This window comes from Python bivittatus, unplaced genomic scaffold (genome assembly GCF_059951505.1).
Source record: "Python bivittatus isolate LINGU-HERP-01145 unplaced genomic scaffold, Pbiv_v1 ctg000350_np1212, whole genome shotgun sequence".
In the NCBI taxonomy this organism is placed as follows: domain Eukaryota; kingdom Metazoa; phylum Chordata; class Lepidosauria; order Squamata; family Pythonidae; genus Python; species Python bivittatus.
The window spans coordinates 34,234,972-34,256,060 of record NW_028277074.1 but is presented as its reverse complement, the minus strand read 5'-3'; the positions used below and the strand labels follow the sequence as shown (position 1 = coordinate 34,256,060).

Here is a 21,089-nt window from a genome sequence, read left to right as displayed (position 1 = left end):
ATATTATATTATACTTTCAAGAGCTCCTTCAAAAACTCAGTAAGAGAATGGGGATAGAATTCTAGTGGGGTTTTTAAAAGATTTTTTATCCTACCTTTATTATTTTTATACCTAATACTCCTTCCTCCTCCTATTTTCCCCACAACAACAACCCTGTGAGGTGAGTTGGGCTGAGAGAGAGTGACTGGCCCCAAGTCACCCAGCCAGCTTTCATGCCTAAGGTGGGACTAGAACTCATAGTCTCCTGTTTTCTAGCCTGGACCTTTAACCACTAGACCAAACTGGCTCTCTTTTTATCTCTATTGTATTTATTTATGTATTTACTTATTTATGTTTCTATTGCTCTAGTTGTTACTTTTATAGGAGTCTGGATGGATATCTGCTTCTACACGGATGCTATAAAAAAGGGGAAAAAATTGCATGTTGAATTTTTAGAGCGTGTTTCATGAGTCATGGTCTCAAAATGGCTTCTGTAGACATAAAACATCCAGTTACCACAAGGTAAACCAATGATATCCCTTGAAGTAACTATCTCTAGTTCTCCCCACTGCTCTGGCCCATCCATATTTATTTTTGTTGTTCTTTAATGAGCAGATGGGAAGAATTTTAAATAAAGAACTGAGCTAGACATTGATTATTTTATTTTCTAAAAATGTCTGTGTAAAGTTTTCTTAGAAACAAAGGTGATGCTATAGTCTGTTGTCTTATTTTATAGCATACTAAGCATACTTTCAAATTCTTTATTAAAGGTCAATGACCCAGAGTAAATAAAACTTACTAAAGAAAACCTAAGTTTCCATTTTTATGTATTTTAATTAAAATAACATTTTTAAAAAGTAAACTCAGATAATCAAGGAATCTAAACATGCTAAGGAAAGTGTTTGTGTCCAGGCTAGTTCCTAGGAGCGTCACACTGTCTGCCTGATTCAACGTTAAAACAATATCATTTCCTGAAAACTGTTAATAATAATAATAACAATACTTTATTGATTAGCTGTGAGACCATATCACAGAAAATTGTTAATAACAGAATACAGTATGGTATGTGTGTGGCATCTTCTATCTAATACAGAAGCATTTATAACATACCTCAGAAAATCAGCTGTGTGGAATTGAAGTTTAATTTAGTTCTCAAATTTATTTAATGTACAAATAGGAACTAACCATTAAAAAATGCAGAGACATACAAACTAGTCCTATTGAAAACCCTGATTGGGTATTTGGAATGTAAATTGTACAAACAATTTTGCTAAGAAGTAAAACTCGTATATATCAGCAAGGAATATAACACTTTTATAGATATAAAAGAAACCTCTTTAGCTCATCTGGTAAGGTAAGTTCACTAATTCTCTGTTTCTTTTTGACTCCCAAGTAACTCCGGATGCACAGGCGACATAACTGCATCAAGGAGAAGGGCCCTAAGGAAAAAAAATGCCAAAAAACACACACACACAAGAATGATCTTAATATATGTTTTCCAAAGGATTCAAACTAGTTTTAATTCCCTGTAATCCAGAATAACAACATTTATAGAAAACATCTAAACAAAACAGTTTTAAACAAACTGTTTTGACTGCTTCTCAGCTCGCGATAGGAAGCTGAAAATTTCAAGCTATAACTTATTTAATTATTCGTAGTTTGTCTATCCTACTCTAGAGTAACTGTTGAAGATTAATCAGTCACAAAAAGCAGCTTAAAAGAAAAAAATTCTGGATAATTAATCAAGCTTCTACATCTATGTTGATGATGAGATTCATGTTATTGACCTTTAAAGCTTTCACAGCAGTATAATTAACACTATGCAGATTGCACCATATAATAACCTTTTGTTTATGCCTTTGGAATTAAATGATCCTATTACAGTATCAGGCAAAACAATTTATTGTAGTGGAACAAACCGTTTGCAAATCTTTGGACCATTTTGTGTATTGTTTCTGAAAAATGCCATATACCATAATGTGTAAAATCATAAATGGGTACACATTTATTGAGAATAAAAGTATCCTAGCTAGAAAGTCACTATAAACCAGTTTCCCAGTGGGTGCATATATTCATGTGTGATGCACACTCATTCTGTCTTCAAAGTTTTTCTTCCTAACTGTTGAATTCAGTTAGTGTCTTTATAAAAAATCTACAACTGTGAACTATTATTATAACAATAGGATAACTGAAACTTCAGGTTTGGAACAACGCATCATTCCACTTGTGTCTGAGATCAGTATCCCACAAGAAGTGCTCGAATCTATCCCCTTTGAATATTCCCTTTGAATATTGTAGGGTTGCATCCACCTCGTAGCATTCGTGGTTGCAACTAAGTGGAAATATTAGCAAAATGTTATGCGATAACAGCTCATTCTGGCATTGTTAAGAGTTAACAATATGATAGAGGTATGTCCATTCAAAGCATGCCTCAGGTTCTTTACATACTCTGTGTTTGAAAGAAACAAAGGTTAATGGGCACCTTCTCTCTGCAGAAATATCTGCAGTAGTGCACTGTTGGCTGGAACCAGCTCTATTGGCTTTTTGCCGTCAGCATTAACAGCCCTAGCATTTGCTCCAAAATCAATGAGCAAGTGGACCATGTCAACGTCAGAAGTTTGAGCAGCTATGTGGAGAGGAGAATCCAGGCCTTTCCCACTATTTGCACTTGCTCCTAAAACAAAGGAGATAAAACAATTAAAATAAACAGTAATTTAACTTGCTTATTTCATCTGCTATCTCGGATCCGTCTGAATGATCATCTTTCTCAGTTTATGGATTGCTGAAGGATCATAAGGCCTCCTAAATAATCATTTATTTTTATAGTTCAGATTTGAAATAGCTTCAGACTGTTTAAATACTGAGGTTTACTGACAAAGCAACTTATAAACTGTACTGAACCGAAATGTCTGTGGGACATGAAGAATGTTGCTGTGTTCATGTTAATGCCACACAGCAATGCGAATCCTTTGCAGGAAGCTATGACAGTTCATTCATTTTCAAATAATTTCAAATTGGTTTATGTTTACAGGGCACATGTTCCCAAAGGCTGTGGTTTTAAGGAAAACGTTGCAATTAAATGAAATGAAAAATCAACCAAACAAATTCTTCAACCCTGACACAGTTGCTGAAGAAAGGCTCTGAGAAGATATGAATGTTTACACAATCTAATGAGTGGGTGACATACACATTTTTATAAATAAATCTACAGAGGAAAACTCATTACTGTGCAGGAATGTCTTACAGCCAAGGGTCCCAGCCAAATTGAAGTAATCAAAAGAACTGGAAACCACTGTGTTTTGACAATTATATTCAGTTTAGCTTCTTGACAACCCTATGGGAGCCTGCTGCTTCACCATGAGCTCATTGTGGATGTGTTCCCACTAGCTTTAAAATAGTTAATTCTAGCCAAATCAATATGAGGAACAAAACAAGGTATGCCAGTCACTACTAGAGATGTCTTTTAAACAAAGGTTATACACATTCACGAAAAATGAAGACTGCTAATAACTAAGCCAGGGTGACTATTACCTCTAGTACCAAAGGACAGTATTCTGAGAAACATGAGTAAGAGGGAGCTGCTGCATTCATCCTGCTCCTCAGCTTCCCTTAAGCATTTGGTTGGCCACTATGGAACAGAAGGCTGGATTAACTGAGCCTTTAGTCTGATCCTATATGGCTCATCTTCTTCTCTTCAACCATGGCCTGTATTACTAACTTAAGAGAGAAGGAGACTGGGTGGACAAAACTGAGGAGGGACTGAGAAGGGTGCTGTACTTCCCTAGTCAAGGGCACCACACTCTTCCCTCTCCACCAAAAAGCAATCTTACTGATACTACTGGCCTACCAAAGTTATTTCCCTGAATGCCTCTGTCCTCCACCCAGAGACATTTTTGGGCATGTAAAAATGATTTGTTGATATTATATACCTTTTAATAAATTACCTGACTCAAGTAACTTTTTGGCACAGTTCAACTGTTGATTCTCACAAGCGACATAAAGTGGAGTACCGAGATGCTTAATGTTGTGGTCAATACTGACTCCATTGGATAGAAGAGTTTCCACACATTTGGTATGACCTTCAAAGGATCACAGGTAGTTGATTAAAATTAAATTCAAACCCAAAATCAGAGGCCAGCTGCTTAGAAGTGAAAGGTTGAAAAAGACTCATTGGTTTTCCAAAGGACTGAAGCTTCACCAAAACTTTTCTCATGAGCATTCCAATTTCTTTGTCTGGCCAACCTTCTTCCATTTCAGTTATGGGTTCATACTCAGGTCCTTCACAGCCCATGCCATCTGACTATGTAGAAGTGGCTGAACCAATGGCCCCAAACTGTAGTCAATATGTACTTCCCCCATTGGCCAGAGGCAGCAATCTGACCACCATCACCCCAAGACAAAAGTCCAGCAGAGTAGCAATGCAGGCTTTGTTGAGCAGCAGCCTCATCTCAGCAGAGTGAGAGGTTTCCCCTCCAATTGTATCCTATTAGTGCCAAAGCACAAGGGTTTCCCAGCTGAGAACCAAGAGAGAGCAAAGCCTATGGATTGCAGGGCTTCAGGATGGTGCATCAGAAGCATGAGCCTGTGCCTTTCACAGTTCTCGGTTACAAGCCATGAACCTTCAACTGTTGGTGAGCAGGAAGACAGAATTATTATCCTTATCTCCAGCCTGAGCAAAAAGACACACCTTGCTGGTCTGCTTTGGACTGGATGAAGGAAAAGCATCTCAGCAATCTACAAATGGTCAGATTCCCTTTCTGCATTTCTCAGAGCCTATTCCTCTCCTGTCCCCTAGCCTCTTTAATTACCAAGGTGAACAGAATATAAATGTTTTGAGGACTTGTGTGGCAGGGTTTGATATCATGGGTGTACCTACCCCCAGGAATATCAACCTCTTTCAGCCCCTGCAAGAAGAAAAGCAGTCCAATATCTGCATGATCCACCTTCTCCCCATTATAAACAAATGCAAAATACCCACATTATATAAGATGACAGCTTGAACCCTGAACCTGACCCACTGCACATTCAGGAAAGCAACTGGGTGCTGGTTTTCCCATCAATAGGTGACACCAGGAAGGAAAAGAAATGATAGCCAGGAGGCCCCCAATCATTGTCCCGAAAGTATCCACTAGGTGAAGACAGCAACAGAGACCAGCTTCATTGCTGATGAATAGTAAAGGTAGGCTGTGGGAGCCGCACTTTTTATATCAACATACTTTCCTCTGACTCAGAGTACATTACTGTGGCTGTGAAGACAAGCTCCATATTCAAGCCAGCTTAGAAGGCTAGGCTGTGGTACCAGATGTCCTTTTCAACATTCCAAAAGCAATTTCATGGCTTGTCAGCGGTGTATCAATAATAACATTTAAACATAGTCTTCCCAAAGATCAGAGAAATTATAACCAATATTAGTGATCATATCTGGGGGAGGAGGGAAGCAGGTGGCTTCCACACAAGGATTCTGTGCCAGTTGAAAGAGCTCTAGACCCCTTCTGGAGTCAACCGTGCAAGGTCAACAGTGTTAGGAAGTGAGGAATATTTTTTCCAGCTCAGCAGCAATTTTAGAATTCAATAAAGAACAGAGATCTTATAGAGAAATTTGAAATCATCCTCCATAACTTAGATAAACAAGCAGGGTGAAGAGTTTTATACCCGTTTTCTTCTCTTCAGCACTGGATGAGCCAGCCTGCAAAGAGCCAGACTACTGCTGTTTTGTTTTGTTTTGCCTTGCCTTTTGTGTGAAGTGAAAATACAGTGGTACCTCTAGTTACAAACTTAATCCGTTCCGTGACTCTGGTTGCAACTCGAGTTGGTCTCAAGTCGAGGTAAAGTTTCCCATAAGGTTCAATGTAAATACGGTTAATCCGTTCCGCCCTCCGAATTTGGTCGCACCACGAGGCAAATTTCCCCATAAGGTTCAATGTAAATACGGCTAATCCGCCCTCCGAATTTGGTTGCACCCCGAGGTAAATTTCCCCCATAAGATTCAATGTAAATATGGCTAAACAATGCATTTTATTTTTAAACCTCAAAAACCTTCCAAACGCCACAAAAACCTTCCAAACGCCACAAAACACACCACAAGCCTCACCGAATGTCTCCTTGCTACCGTGATCTCGCCCACAGGAAGCCGCGACTGCGTGGCAGCAGGGAAAATGGCCGCGGATCCAGTTCGTAAGTAGAGGCGGAGTTCACAAGTAGAGGTAAATTTTTGGGGCCGGAGCTGGTCGTATCTTGAAAAATTTGTAAGAAGGGGCATTCGTAACTAGAGGTACCACTGTATAGGAATTTTTGTTGCTGCGGGATTTGCAGTAGCTCAGGGCAGAGCCCTGATTTTAGCTTTATGTTTTTCAGCATTTCAAACCTGTGGTGGGTGGAGATATGAAAATGGTAGTGATGTAAAAATGATCTGATCAAAGAGGAAATTATAATACTATGAATGAAGGATGAGGAACTCATGGGCCTTCCAGATGAACTGCAGTGCTCACCATCCTTCAGCGTTGCTCTTGACAGCTGAGGTTACTGGGAATGGCCATTCTGCACCATATGAGGGACCACAGGTTCTCCAGCCCAGACACCATTATTTGTAAGACACCAGAAATTTGTTTTATGGACTAAACAACAGACAGCCAACATTTGGGTATATAACATTTATACAACAAGCAGACAACATTTGTGGATTTTTATAGAATTCATGTAGAATGAAACAATGAATACATCATCAACAAAGTTGTACCCATTTTTTGTTTGTTCAGCAATACTATGTTTGTTCATAGTATACAGGCACATACACTGACAAATTTACCTCTTTTAGCAGCTTCATGGATGGGGGATGCCAGGTCGCACACTGGATGTGGGCTGGCTCCATGTTGTAGTAGCAAGTTCAAGCAGTCTACACTACCACTGACACAAGCGTTGAACAGAGGTGTGTTCCAGTCAATAGTAGTTGCATTTACCTGAAGGAAAAAACCCCCCAGGAATGTAATGTTTTATTTGTAAAGCATGTTGGAAACTTTTAAACCAAAATAGGAAAAGGGCCCTGCAATAACTTTTTATTATCAAAATACCTCCACCATTTTCCTGCCATATAATACTCTCTAGTACAAAATGAATCTATGCCACTAATTGGACTGAAGACAAGACAGGATCTGAACTCTACTTTAAATGCTAATGTCAGCCCTAAGTGGGTGTGTATGTTTGTGTGGGTACAAATGAGAGTTTCTGAGCATTGGCAGAAGGTACATTTCTCACCCTGTTCCAACATAGCTGAAGTGAGAGGATACAGCTGTCAAGGAAATTTTAATCCCCTTCTTCACAAAAGGAAGGTGCCACCAATCAGTAGCAACAAACAGATAGCAAACGCACTTCCAGGATATTAATCCTGACTTGGATTTTAATTAATTACCCCATTAGGGATCAGATGATTGTTCTTCCCAGTATCAGTTGGGCCAGCATAGTTGAAAAAGTGTGCAGGGGACTCACTGGCACAGCTTACACTCCTAAGCTACCAATGCACTCTCTAGCAAACTATTTCTCTTTCTTGCATGCACTGTAACTCTAGATGTCTTTGAGTACTTACGTTGGCCCCATGTTTTAATAAAACACTGGCACAAGCAGCATGTCCTCCTAAGCAAGCTTCATGGAGAGGAGATACACAATCTGCTGTCCTAAGATTCACACTAGCTCCCTGGTACAATAACAGAAATCACAGTTAGAGAGGGATCCCAGATGCTCTCTGCAAATCTAAAGTAACTCATATTGCTGAAGACTGGATCTACTGTTTCTACCAGGAGATTTAGTCCATTATTTGGGTTTTAAGTAGCATCAGGTCTCCCTGAAGTGAATGGCAGCTATAACATCAGGTCATCTTTGAACCACTTTAAGCTTATTCCACAATTTAAAATATGTTAATTTTCCTAAGCAATGTTATCTTTGCTAAATGCAGATCTTTTTCCCAGTAATGTTACAGTATATCTTAAGTACTGTGGCAGTAGTCACATATATTACTTCCAGAAAATATATGGGAAACTGCTTTGCAAATGTCAGGCCTCAGTGGAAACACTAATGGAAGGATGTTTTTGGACTCATGTCTTGCTCCCAAATTTTCCACTATTCAGTTGGTCATAGCGACAGCTGAATGTTGGATCAAATGGGTCTTCAGCCTGATCCAGCTCTTGATATAATCTTAACATGAGCTGTTTACCCATGTCATTCTTTTACTAACCTCTCATTTTTAGATATATAAAAAAGAGATAATAGAGGTTAACAAAAATGCATAAAACAAAAGCCCATTTTAAGACACTAAAAGGACAGAGAAACTGCTGTTCTTAAGCAGAATCTTTCCAGAGACATGACAGTGTAAGTGTCCAGCTGGAATATTCCTTACCCTTTACTTTAATGATTAATGTAGCAAATTGGTTAATATTAATGAGGCCTCACTCAGAAAGTCTGTTGTTGGCATTTCAGCAAAATTACAAGTAAGGTCAAAATATATTTGCAATGGCATTTTTAGCTAGAGAAATCTGGTCATTAGGTGGATCAAACATGTAAGAAACAAATAAATCAAGCACTCTTTCTAGATATATCTTCTAATGGCAAAAATGAGTTGACCTTGATTCCTGGGGATTACATGGACACATTTATGCAACAGTGCAGAACTAGTTTGCTACTGACTGCTTCTGGGACTTTTTTTTGGCTTCTCAATCTAGATTACAGCCCACCCAACCAAGTCCTAACAGGTCTGACCAAGGTTCCAAGCCCAGCTGAGTGCTGCCACTTCCTCCAGACGATTTTGTGTTTCAGTTCACCTCACCACTAACCATGAATCCTGAATTATCAAAACAATAATCCAAATACTGCATATGCAGTCATAATGGTAGGGGCAGAGAGAAAGGTTTCTTTCTATTTTTAATGTTATAGATGGAATGCTTATACATGTCTAAATAGGGCTAAAATCTCACTTCTGTCAACAGCATACACAGATTCCATTTACTTCAAACAGTTCCTTTGTATATTTTCAGACTACAACCTGACATCTAAAATACTGCCCTTCTGCAATTAGCTGGAAGTAGAATTAAACTTTTATCATCTCTACTCACAAATAAATTTAATTCAACAATAGTTCTAGATATCATTAATTGAAAACCTCCACTTTTAGCATCAGCCTGTTTTACTGTTTCCTGTTCATCTGGGGTGGGAGATTAGTGATGAATAGACCTCATATGCCCCTCCAGGACTTTTCAAAATTGACACTGTGTCAAGATCCCCACCACCACTACATGGAGAGGAAAGGCTTTACTTCCTCTCATGATTTTATTTTGTTTTGTTTTCTGAAAGCATGAAAGTGCTGTTTCAAAATTGAAAAAAAAAGGCAAAAAGGGAAATTAAGTCACTTAAGCCTCCTGAAGCCTTCAAAATGAAATGATATTTATTTACAAAGACAGTTTTACTTAAATTGATTGATTTACTTGCAAAGTTTCAGTGGCCAGAGGTCCACAGGCTAGAGTCTCAGGACAGAATGCTGCCTTGAAAGCTCTTCAAAAATTATTTAAACTATATCTTTTAATGTGAAGGGGTAAGAAATTAATACATTCACAGAAGTTAATTTTAATTTAATCCTGAATACGATTGATCACGTGTAGTTCTGTCCTGACTTCCAGCACATTTGGGGGTGCATTTTTTAGCACATCACTGAAAAACCTGAGTACTCAACCCAGTTTCCCCCTGTCAAAAGGATTTATTCTTCTGTATTAGGTGAAGAAGAGCCTACAAAATTGTATTGCATTTTAACAATTTTTTTACTACATTTTACTTTGCATTTTACTACAAATGACTCACAGAAAATCAGAACACAGTTTACAGAATCTATGCTTTTTCTTCTCATGTGTTTCTCACCTATCCTCCTGTTCAAGATGAAATGTGAAGGCATGGATGAAAGTTATCTTTCCACACTTATCCACAATGAAATCAAAATGCATGAATCCCCTATAATCAATAGCTACAGCAACAAAATAAGTCTGCAAGGAACTCCAAGGCTTCTCAAGGACTGCTGCTTTTCCCCATATTTTTTAACATCTACATGAAAAAGCTGGATAAGCTCATTCACCAGTTTGGGTAGAGTGTTATCCATAAGTGGATGATACCCATATATACAACAACATCCCAGGCTGAGCAGAGATACCATAAAAGTCCTAAACCAGTGTCTGGAGACTATAAGGATCTGGATGGGGCCAAACAAACTCAGATTAAGAATCCAATTCCTTGTTGTCAATGGACAGAAAATTACACCTATACCAAAATCACAGCATTGGTTGCCAAAAGGCTACTAGGCTCAATTCAAAGTGCTGGTTATAACTTTTAAGTCTTTTACAGCACAGCACCGGGAGATATCTTGCAATGTCTTGCCAAACTTGAATGTGCCATCTGCACAGTCATTTAGAGAAGGCCTGTTGCTGGTCCCTCCCCTCCTCTCCTGCAATGTTCATGGGTATGGGTCAGGTAACAAGCCTTCTCAGTAGCGGCCCCCATTTTATGGAACACTTTCCACCTAAGGCTAAGGATGGTCCTTACTCTGCAAGTATTTTGTGAGCAGGTGAAGGCAGCACTGTTCCATCAGGTATCTGGCACTTAGATTAAGTCAATGACACCTTTGATGTACTAGGGTTTTTAATAGTAATATTTTTATTTTTTTATTTTTATTTTTATTTTTTACAAATTTATATGGTCACTCAACTCACACACAGTGACTCTGGGTGGCTTACAAAATAAAATCCCCAATACAAAAAACCCAACTCCCATCCCCCGTGATGGCCAAAAACACAAACACAACCACTTGATCATCTCCTTTTCATCTTGGGGACCCCAGGCCCACTGGCAAAACCACATCTTCAGGGCCTTCCAGAACAACAGGAAGGTGGGGGCCAATCTTAGAAGGAGTAACATTCTGAGGGAAGGGGAAGGGGCCACCATGGAAGGGGCCACCATGGAAAAGGCCCTTCTTCATGGTCCCATCAGATATACTTCCCTCAGTGATGGGACCCACAACATACCCCGGTGGGCCGGGTTGATGTAACTGGGGAAAGGTGATCCTGCAAATAACCAGGCCCCAAGCCATGTAGAGTTTTAAAGGTGATAACCAGCACTTTAAATTGGACCAGGAAGCAAATTGACAACCCAGAAGCAAATGCAGTTCCCGCAAAAGAGGTGACATGTGCGCGAATCTGGACTTGTACAAAACTATGCAGGCTGCTACATTTTGAACCAACTGAAGCTTCCAAATACTCTTCAAGGGCAGTCCCATGTAGAGCATGTTACAACAGTCCAAGCGGGAGGTGACTAGGGTGTGGGTGACTGTGACAAGGACGTGTTGGTCCAGAAATGGGCACAACTGATGCACAACCTGCAGTTGTGCAAAGGCCCTCCTGGCCATGACTACCACCCTTCCTTCGAGCAGGAGTCGTGAGTCCAGGAGAACCCCCAGATTGCACACCAGGTCTGTCTGGGGCAGCGCCACCCCATCCATGACCAAAGATGGTAATTCTTCCAGAATCAAGGAGCCCCAAATCCAAAGCCACTCCATCTTGCAAGGGTTCAATTTCAACCTATTGCTCCCCATTCAGACCTCCAGGCACTGAGAAAGGGCAGTCATGGCATTACTTAACCCACCATGGGCAGAGATGTATGAGTATCATCAGCATATTGATGATATCTCACCCCATGGTGACAGATGATCTCACCCAGTTGTTTCATGTAGATGTTAAACAGGAGTAGAGAAAGCACCGACCCCTCAAAGCAGGGGCTGTGGGTCGGACCTCTCGTTCCTGAGCACCACTGACTGAAAACAGCCTCGGAGGAAGGAAATGAACCAGGAAAGCACAGTGCCCCCCACTCCCAACCCCCAGAGCCATTCCAGAAAGATACCATGGCCGGTGGTATCGAAAGCCATGGAGAGATCAAGTAGGGCAAGGATGAACACACTACCCCCATCCTGCTCCCAACAGAGATCATCAAAAAGCACGACCAATGCTGTTTCCATCCCATAACAAGGCCTGAATCCTTACTGAAGAGGGTCCAGATAATCCATTTCATCCAGGATCCTCTGGAGCTGCAATCCAACCACCTTCTCAACAACTTTTCCCAAAAAGGGGAGGTTGGAGACAGGACGAAAGTTGTCCATCAGGTTGGGGTCTAGTGATGGCTTCTTAAGAAGGGGACAAACCACAGCCTTGTTAAAGGGCTGGGGCACCCCCCCCCCCCACTCAAGGATGCATTAACCACTGCCAGTACCTATCCGCTCGTCACCTTCCAAGAGGCCTTTACCAGGCAGGCAGGGCACAGATCTAAAATGCAGGTGGCCAAACTCACATTCCCTAGGATCCTGTCCACTTCCTCAGGAGTAACAGGGTCAAACCATTCCCAGATAACTGGGCAAGAACCTACCCCAGGCATCTTCACTGGGCCAGTGACTTTATCAGAAAATCAGCAAATTCCTCAGTGTGCCCCTGCAGGTAAACCTCTGAGTCCTCCTTATCCAGGAGGAATCACGTCATCTTAAAGAGGGCCGCTGGCAATTTTCTGCTGATGCAATTAGTGTGGAGAAGTATTTCTGCTTCACCACATGAATTGCCATGAGGTAGGCTTTAATAGCAGCTCTTACTCGTGTTCAGTTGAGTTTGTTCTTTGTCTTCTGCCAGCGATACTCTAGACGTCTCTTGATCTGTTTCATCCCTCTGTTCCTCCATATATCACGGGGCCCGGCAAGCTCCACGGGTTGGGAGAGATTGCTTGGGTGCAATCCTGTCTAGAGTCTCAGTTGCCTCCCTATTCCAGGAGGTTACTAGAGTCTCAGCAGAACTACACAGCTGATCCTCAGTTATAACCCAGCTCCCTAATAGGTCCTGCCTCCCTGCGGAGGGGAGCAGCTCTAGAGAAGCCCATAGCCACTAGGTTGTGATCTGACCATGACAAGGGAATCAAAGATAGGTCCACCAATGCCATATCACAAAGGCACTGTTCTGACAAGAACACCAAATTGGGTACATGACCACTATTTCTAGTTAGGCCCTGGATGACTTGGGACAGGCCCATGAAGTAATGGTTTCCATGTACTTCCAAGCTTACTCTGACCCCACTCCCAGGGAGGTCAGATTGAAGTCCTCAGAACCATAAGCCTGGGAAATTCCACTGCCAACCCCCGTAGTGGGGTCTAGAAGCACGGGCAGGGAGGCTGCTGCAGTAGCAGCAATCCCAACCGATCCCAAGAGACCAATCTCAGAAAAGGGTCTCATGACCGGGCACTTGTGGAGTGACACCCCTGGCAGCCACCAGAGATTCTCTAATAATAACAACCACTCCACCTCCCCTGCCCTGCCCTGCCCTGCAGTCTTGGCTGGTGCAACACTTGATATCTGAACTCCTCCCTCTGGCCCCAACCAAGTCTCGGTGACACATGCCAGATCAGCCTTCTCCACAATGATTGGTTGGCAATAAGGGAGCCCGATCTGGCATTTTAAAAACAAAAGCCTAAAACCCGGGCCGCTGTTGATAGTAATGTTTTAATTACTAGTAATGTTTTAGTTACTAGTGTTTTAATATATGAGAGTTGGCTATAAATATTGTAGAGAGAGAGAGAGAAAAAAAAATATTGCAATATAGTTCTCCTTGAAGTCAAAGCACAGTCACTAAGGATGTAAGTCACACTTATATCCTTACAACCTGTCTTCAGAAAAGAGTTTAATGAACAGGACAAGCAAAAGACTGATCTCCCTTCTATCACGATACCTGATCGATGAGTTTCTTCAGAGCGAGCAGTCTCCCATGAATGGATGCTTCATGTAAAGGAGACCAGTCAGAAACAAAATCTGCATGAAGATGGAAAAAAAAAAAGTTTGGGAAAGAAGGATGTAATTAAATTAGTTTATCTCTTATACTTGAATTTGGATAATAGCTTAATGAAGCTCCCAATGCCTAAAGGGATTTTTTAAGATTATATGTATCTATGGGTTTCAATGTGATTAAACGCCTCATACTGTTTCAATGAATAAAGGCAATTATGTTTTATTGCCTGACAGGTCATTCTTATCTCAAGCCAATGTCACTCAAGAAAAGGCCCAAAATATCACACTTAGCGAAACAGATGAAAGTCAGTCATTACATTGACCTGCTGCCATCTCCATGCCTTTTGCTACGCTGCTCATTTTGTTTGGTTGTCTGATGTGGGAAAAACAATTCACAAAAAAGGCACGGCTTACTGCCTCCAGCAAAACTGAAAGAACTTAAAAGGCCTTAACTACGGCAGATTTCATGCATGGCCTTGATGTGGGCGTTATGTACATAACAGAAGGAAGGAATGAGCCTCAAAGTCTGCTCCTTAATATCACATCAAGAATCCTGAATGTGAACTGGATCCAAGGCATATCATTTTTAATGAGTAGGCCCTATTCACACATTCTGCCCCACACATAAAACATGGGCAGGGAGGTGGAGTGGGAGTAATCAAGCATTCTGCCACCAAATTTATTTATATCGGTCACGGCTCTGATCCCACAACATCATGTCTTATATTTATATTCCAGCTTTCTTTCCATTCTTAGATCCAATGTACTAGATCCATGACCTATGCTTCCTGTGTCCACTTATATCATAAAATACCTAATTGTGATTTTCCTCCTCCAGTGATACCTGAAGAACTCAAGCAACTTCACTATTTCTCTCTTGTTGCCTTGTATGGTTAAACTGCTCACCAGACAACTTGAATAATACCATCTCTCCTCCTTCATCTAAATGCTACTTCTAAGGCTGTCTCTTCTACAAGGTCTTAACACAATCCCTGAGTTCCTATGTTGCACAGGAACTCAGCCTACAACTAAGCTTAAGTACCTGCTACATAGGTAATCACACAGTAGTTTATTAATCATCTCTACCTTCCTTTTCTTCACCTTTCTCTGTTTCTTTTGTGTCAAAATTTAGAATCTAAGTTCCTTGGTGTATGAGTCTGTAAAATTCTGTGTACCCTTATGGTTCTAAAGTAACAGATGTAGTAGTAGTAGTAGTAACAACGTATCAAAAAGTTATTTCAAATATTTCCAAGAAAATGTCCAGGAGGCGGTAGTGACTAGGTTTCTGCTCAATTTGATGATCATTTTTATCATTGCACTACCTTTGAGACTTTTTTTTCACATTGGTCAGATAATTAACATAGTGCTAAACAAACACAGTTCAGCAATAAGGGCTCACTAGAAATGCAGATCAGCAAAATTGTTGTCCCTCTTATTTACCTGAGAAAGAATTAAAAGAACCTGTCATTCTCTTGTCTCTTTAATCATTTTAAATGTTATTGTACCTTAAGCATGGACTTACTTGGATAGTACAGCCTGATTTTTTAAGGATAAAATGTCCACATTTGTTCTTGTTTTAGTCAGGATGGTTAAGTGAACTAAATGAACTGGTGACCCCATACAGCTCAAAGTTCTTTCAGATTTGTGGCCTTTACAGTTGCAATATTTTTTTATTACTACTACCACTACTACTACTACTATTATTATTGCCAGCTCAGATGCAGTGCTGTTGAGAGAATATTTGCTATCACGGTGATAGATGATTTGATGCCCCACAGACATGTTGGATTTCAATTCCCATCATTCTCAGCTATCATCTAAGCTATAAATACAGGACTGGTCATCAGTGATAGTAGTCAGGTCCAAGCTGCCCCCATTTACTTTTTCTACACAGTCACCCTCCAGACAACAAAGTGCCTAACCATGGATGAGGATTCTGCTCATATGCTGTGTTAGCTAAAGAAGGGAAGTTGCAAACTCAATAGTGCAACTGATTTCACAGAGAAAGGATTTCAAATATAAAATAGATCTGTATGCTTCAGTTAAACTATTCAAAGATTTCAATCATTAAACACAGCTACAAGGCCACTCTTGCTCCTGGCTAAAGTAACAGGCATTGTGCCAACATTACCAGCTCAGTCAAAATAAATGAATCAAATCTCCTTTCTAAAAGGGCACGAAATTTGGGGAAACACCTCTATATTCTGCAGCTATCATTTGCATAAGCAGAAAGATTAAATGCTAATAAAACCCAGGCATGCCTTCCCAACATGTCTCTTGTATAAAGATGCAAAGTCAGCATTTCACTTCTACATCCTAGCTCTAACCCAATAATACCCTGGGCTGATTATATCAGTGTTCCAAATTACAGACTCACCACCAAAATAACAGGAAAAATGCAAGAAAAAAAAGTTGCTTTGAAAGATTTCTCCCCACAGGGCAAAATTTACAAAGCTGATTTCCTTGGGAGTGATCTGTACTGAAAGCATTAAAGAGATATTTTAGCATGCAATTTACTTTTCTTGAAGAAGCAAGAAGCTTGGCCTAAAGAAATTTAAAAAGGCAGGTACTGTCTGTGGGTGTTTAAACTTGTATACAGGTATCCTCACTTAACAACCACAATTGTGACCAGAATCTAGGTCACTAAGTAATGCAGTCATTCAGCAAATCATCACATGACCACACCTGATTTTATGACCTTTTTGTGGCAGTCATTAAGTGAATCACCATGGTCGTTAAGTGAATCACATGGTTTCCCCATTGATTTTGCTTGCCAGAAGCTGGCTGGGAAGGTTGCAAATGGCAACCACATGACCCTGGGATGCTGCAACCATCGTAAGTGTGAGTTGGTTGCCAAACACCTGGATCACAATCACTTGACCACGGTACACTGTGAAGGTTGTAACTTCGGGCACTGGTCGTAAGTCATTTTTTAGCACCACTGTAACTTTGAACGGTTGTAAAACGAATGATCATTAAGCGAGAACTACCTGTTGAGAACTACTGAGCCAAGCATTATGGCAGGGAACTTCCCAAACCTAAAACCTACTGTTTTCCAATCTCTCCTTTTAGTGACAGAGCCTTCTTGGGTACAGTGTATGTACTTAAATTCAATTCCTGTTTACAAGAGATTCCATGTTCAGTTCCTGACACTTCAACTGAAACAGCTGAGTAGTATTGATGAAAAAATATCTGCCAGACACTTTGGAGAAAGCTTCTGTCAAGAGTTAACAGTACTATGCAAGAGCCATTGAATTGACTGAATACTATAAGATAGTGTTGTCACATTTCAAATGCCAGTGAAGGTCCTTTAATGTATATCTGAAATTTCCCTACATCAGAAATTCTCTGTATGAATAAAGTCATCAGAAAAATATACCAAACAGCTAGCTTATAACTCTTCAATATGCTGTTGTTGGCAGAAGTAGGAAGTTTTACATAACTACATGGAGGGAAGCTAAGCTTACAATACTATCTACCTTCATACTGATGTGAAATATTTCCAGGAGGGAAGAAATGCATTCTTGTCCTTATATTTGAGAATTGATTGTATTGGCTGGTCCCCAATCTTTTCTTTTTATGTGAACAATAAAAACATTGTTTTTAGTTTAGTAGCATTCATACTAAAAGCGTAAGCATCATTGGTGGGAATCATACAACACGTGAATCCTCAGATGGTATCCGTAGGATGCCCAAATTAAATAATATATAGTTTAAAATTGATATTTTTTAATGGCTAATACTGTGTTAGATCACCAATTTACCAATTCTGACCATCTTGTAAGAGTTGAACCACATGTATGTATGTATGCATGTATGTATATTCCTTGTATCAGGGGCCATCTCATGAGAACTACTTATCCCCAGACCACAAATTCAGCCTACCATTGTGACTTGCCCACTATGTATAAGAACTGTGTACATGTACAAATCTTACATAGAAATCTTCCTACAATTTTTAGAAATCATGTGGTGGAATAAAAGATGGCAGCAATATGTGAATACTTTTCTTCAACATTTAAAGCTGTAGGGGCTCAGAAAAATCTGGGGGTGGAAAATGGAGCTGTTTTTCTCATTTTTAATTTTTTTTCCTCCACCTCATATATCTACTCTGAACTCCTTATATTTCTCAGAAGTCACAATCTTCCAAGGGGGGGGGGCAAGAAATAGAACCTTTCTGACCACTTAACATAAATAATCTATTTTCCATACAAGTTTCTAGGTCTGTGAAAGTGTCACTGGATTCAGATTTGTCTTTCCTCCCAGTTTTACTTGTTTTGCAACGTGTTTAATATATACCTTTTTGATTTAATATGCATTTGAGATTAGATGATCCAACTTTAAATTCATATAAACACCTAATGTTGAAATGATCTATAGGATATAAGCACAAATAGGAATAGCTACTAAGGTTAACCTATTTTCTGTTCCAGAAAAATCAAGATGTTCCTTGAGAATGTCGAAGCTCTATAGAAAGACCACATAAACTACAGATCACAAACACATACCATTGTAATTACTGCATATGCATGGTGCCTATTTTGGAAAATATTTTTTTTAAGAAGTTTGCAAGCGGAAAGTAAACAGTGAGACATGTTGGGGTGAATGCAAATGCCATTGTTGCTGCAATTCCACTCTTATGCAGAAAGAATGATCCCTAGTTGTAAGAAGCATATTCTATATCACAAACTCCAATTATTATTCAATCATACAGAAACAAGAAGAGGGCCTTAAAGAATATGGTTCAAATCATTATGCCAATTATTTAACTTTCTCATATTTGATGGTGACACAACAAAGCAATGCAGAAGTCAAATAGATAATGCAGTTTACATTTCTAATTCCCCAGACTTTTAAAAAAATTATATTATTTTGTTGCCCACTCTTCTGTGCTTGCTGCATTTGATTTTTATTTAATACTCTCTGGTGGATAAAGCATTTATTCTAAAGGGATAAATACTATTAACTGCCAATGCACAACTTCTCTGGCTTTTTCACTTCTGCTATGAAACTGCAGAAAACAAAGGGATTACTTACCACCCATCAGTGGATTCAGTAGATAACCTGGATGAGTGAGGCTTCCTGAACTTCGAAATAGACTAAGACCGGTATTTTCTTCTTCCACATCCATTGCAATCCTGGGCTACAGTTATTCCACTTCACAGTTGAAATCATGAGAGTTCAAATTCCAACTTGCCTCTTTTAAAACAAACCAACCAATCAACCAAAAAAAAAAAAAATCAAGTTCCATGAGTTATTTATTAAGGGATTTCTGCAGCCACCGTCCCCAGTGACCAAAATACCTAGGCATGTTCAGAATGCACCTCTTCATTGACTGAATAAAAAAGTCCAAGAAGCTTTCAGACACACAGCACAAAGTGAGGAATATGGCTGATGTCATATCCTTTCCAGACCCATATCCAATCAGCATGCCTGCCTTCTGTTTTTATAAGAAAGTAACTTCTCAGTTGCCAACAAAACAAGACAGAAAGAGCTAGTTTAACTCGTTCAGCTGCCTTCAGGGCATTTATAACAGAAAAAGGGGAAAGGAGAGGGAGGGAAAGAGAGAGATTTTAGTACCATCTATTCTGCTTTTATCACAAAGCATACATTATGTTATTTTCAGGCATAGAAGCACTGACATTCAAAAATAACATGAGTACATACAGAAATGGCAAACTCTGTCTGAAGTGGACCCCACTAGACAGTGGATATTAAAGCCACATGTTTGAAAAGCTCAGTTTTCAATGTTATGATTCCTCTGGCAGTTATATTTGGGCTAAAGTCTCGGCATGCCCACCCACTTCCTAGGGGGCAGATCATCTGGAGCTAATGGGAGTTGTAGTACAAACGCATCTGGAGATCGGCAGAGGGGGGAAGGCTATCTTTCATGCAGAAAAAACACCGCATTTAAGCAGACTTCTCAGTTAATTTGCATATTTCATTTTCTGTGCTAATTATGTGTAAAGATAATCCACAAGGAACCAGAGAAATGTCACTAGAACTAAAATATCCATTAACTTGATAATCATAACCTTGCTTAAAGAACAAAAGTTCATGAACTTAGGAAGGGATGAACGGACAAAGTAGACACAAGGATAATTTGCAAGGATGGAAAAGCATGGTAAGGCATAGGGAATGTAAACCGGTTTTAACTATCTCTCTCTCTCTCTCTCTTTTCCTTTCTTATCTCAGGGCTTCACCTTATACAGCTTAATATTTCCAACTTCTTTTTTGCACTCTGTGTAATGTTGCCTATTCCCAAAGGAGATAGTGTGATGGGTCTACATAGATGCACGTAAAAGTTGTCATTCACCCAATCATCGATCCATTCTATTCATTGTGTAATGAGTATTTGTATCTTTTTGCCTAAACAGAAGCAAAAAGTGCTTAGTAGGCTTACTAAGTTGGTGGAGCTTTTTGGAGATATCTTTGGCAATTTCTTAAGCATGACAAGGAAAAAGGTTGCCTACTTGTGACATTAGTCTAGGCTGACTGAGTATGAGACAAGGCCAAAAAAAATTCAGTGGCTTTTTCTAAAAGAGAAAATACAGACCCATGCGTTGTTTTAATTTCCAGTCCTGTCTTCCACTGCCATGCGGAGACGAAGTGGCTAACAACAAATACAACCATATAATAGCATAACAAAACAAGAAAAGCAATATATGCTAAAGCAGTGTTTCTCAACCTTGGCAGCTTGAAGATGTGTGGACTTCAACTCCCAGAATTGCCCAGCCAGCATGGCTGGCTGGGCAATTCTGGGAGTTGAAGTCCACACATCTTCAAGCTGCCAAGGTTGAGAAACGCTGTGCTAAAGGAATAAATAAGAAAACATTCTATTGTTCAATGAAGGCTGCCAGATACCAGATTGTGAGATGGCAGGAAAAAGATATTATCCAGTATTTCTGCTTCCATCTGGCAATTGTGCAAATTTTCTCAACTCAGATCTGGTAGCCCTACTACAACTGTGTTCAAGAAAATTCAAATAATCAGAAGCAGCAGATAAGTGAAATATAATCTCATACAACTACAATCATCATAACCAAGAAAGAAGGAGGCTTTTTTCAACATAACAGAATACAAAGACAGGAAAGGTCATCTTTCCTGATGCAGTCCCAAAGAACCGCCTCCATGATGAGGTACTAATGAGTAACTCTGGATGGGAAGCCTTCACTGCCACCAAAATAAACTTCCACCCTAGAACTAATAGCCAGTGTAGGGGTGATTTCCATGAATTTCCTGCCAGAAGACGATGATCCCCTATTTATTTGGTTT

General features: G+C 39.9%; 1 protein-coding gene across 2 annotated transcripts; it reads right to left on the bottom strand.

The window, feature by feature from the left end:
• Nucleotides 1-845: 845 nt before the first annotated feature.
• On the bottom strand, nucleotides 846-19,187 carry ASB9 (ankyrin repeat and SOCS box containing 9). Of its 2 annotated transcripts, XM_007439837.3 has the most exons (7): nucleotides 18,852-19,185; nucleotides 13,759-13,838; nucleotides 7,559-7,666; nucleotides 6,785-6,935; nucleotides 3,924-4,058; nucleotides 2,462-2,653; nucleotides 851-1,418 (listed from the first exon to the last, which is right to left on the bottom strand). In XM_007439837.3, the coding sequence occupies exons 1-7, from the start codon at nucleotides 18,943-18,945 to the stop codon at nucleotides 1,294-1,296; spliced, it is 885 nt and encodes a 294-aa protein (XP_007439899.2). In that variant the 5' UTR covers nucleotides 18,946-19,185; the 3' UTR covers nucleotides 851-1,293. The 2 variants fall into 2 exon arrangements, with proteins under 2 accessions (XP_025029945.2, XP_007439899.2); XM_025174177.2 differs by lacking the exon at nucleotides 3,924-4,058 and having other exon boundaries at nucleotides 846-1,418; nucleotides 18,852-19,187.
• Nucleotides 19,188-21,089: the final 1,902 nt, after the last annotated feature.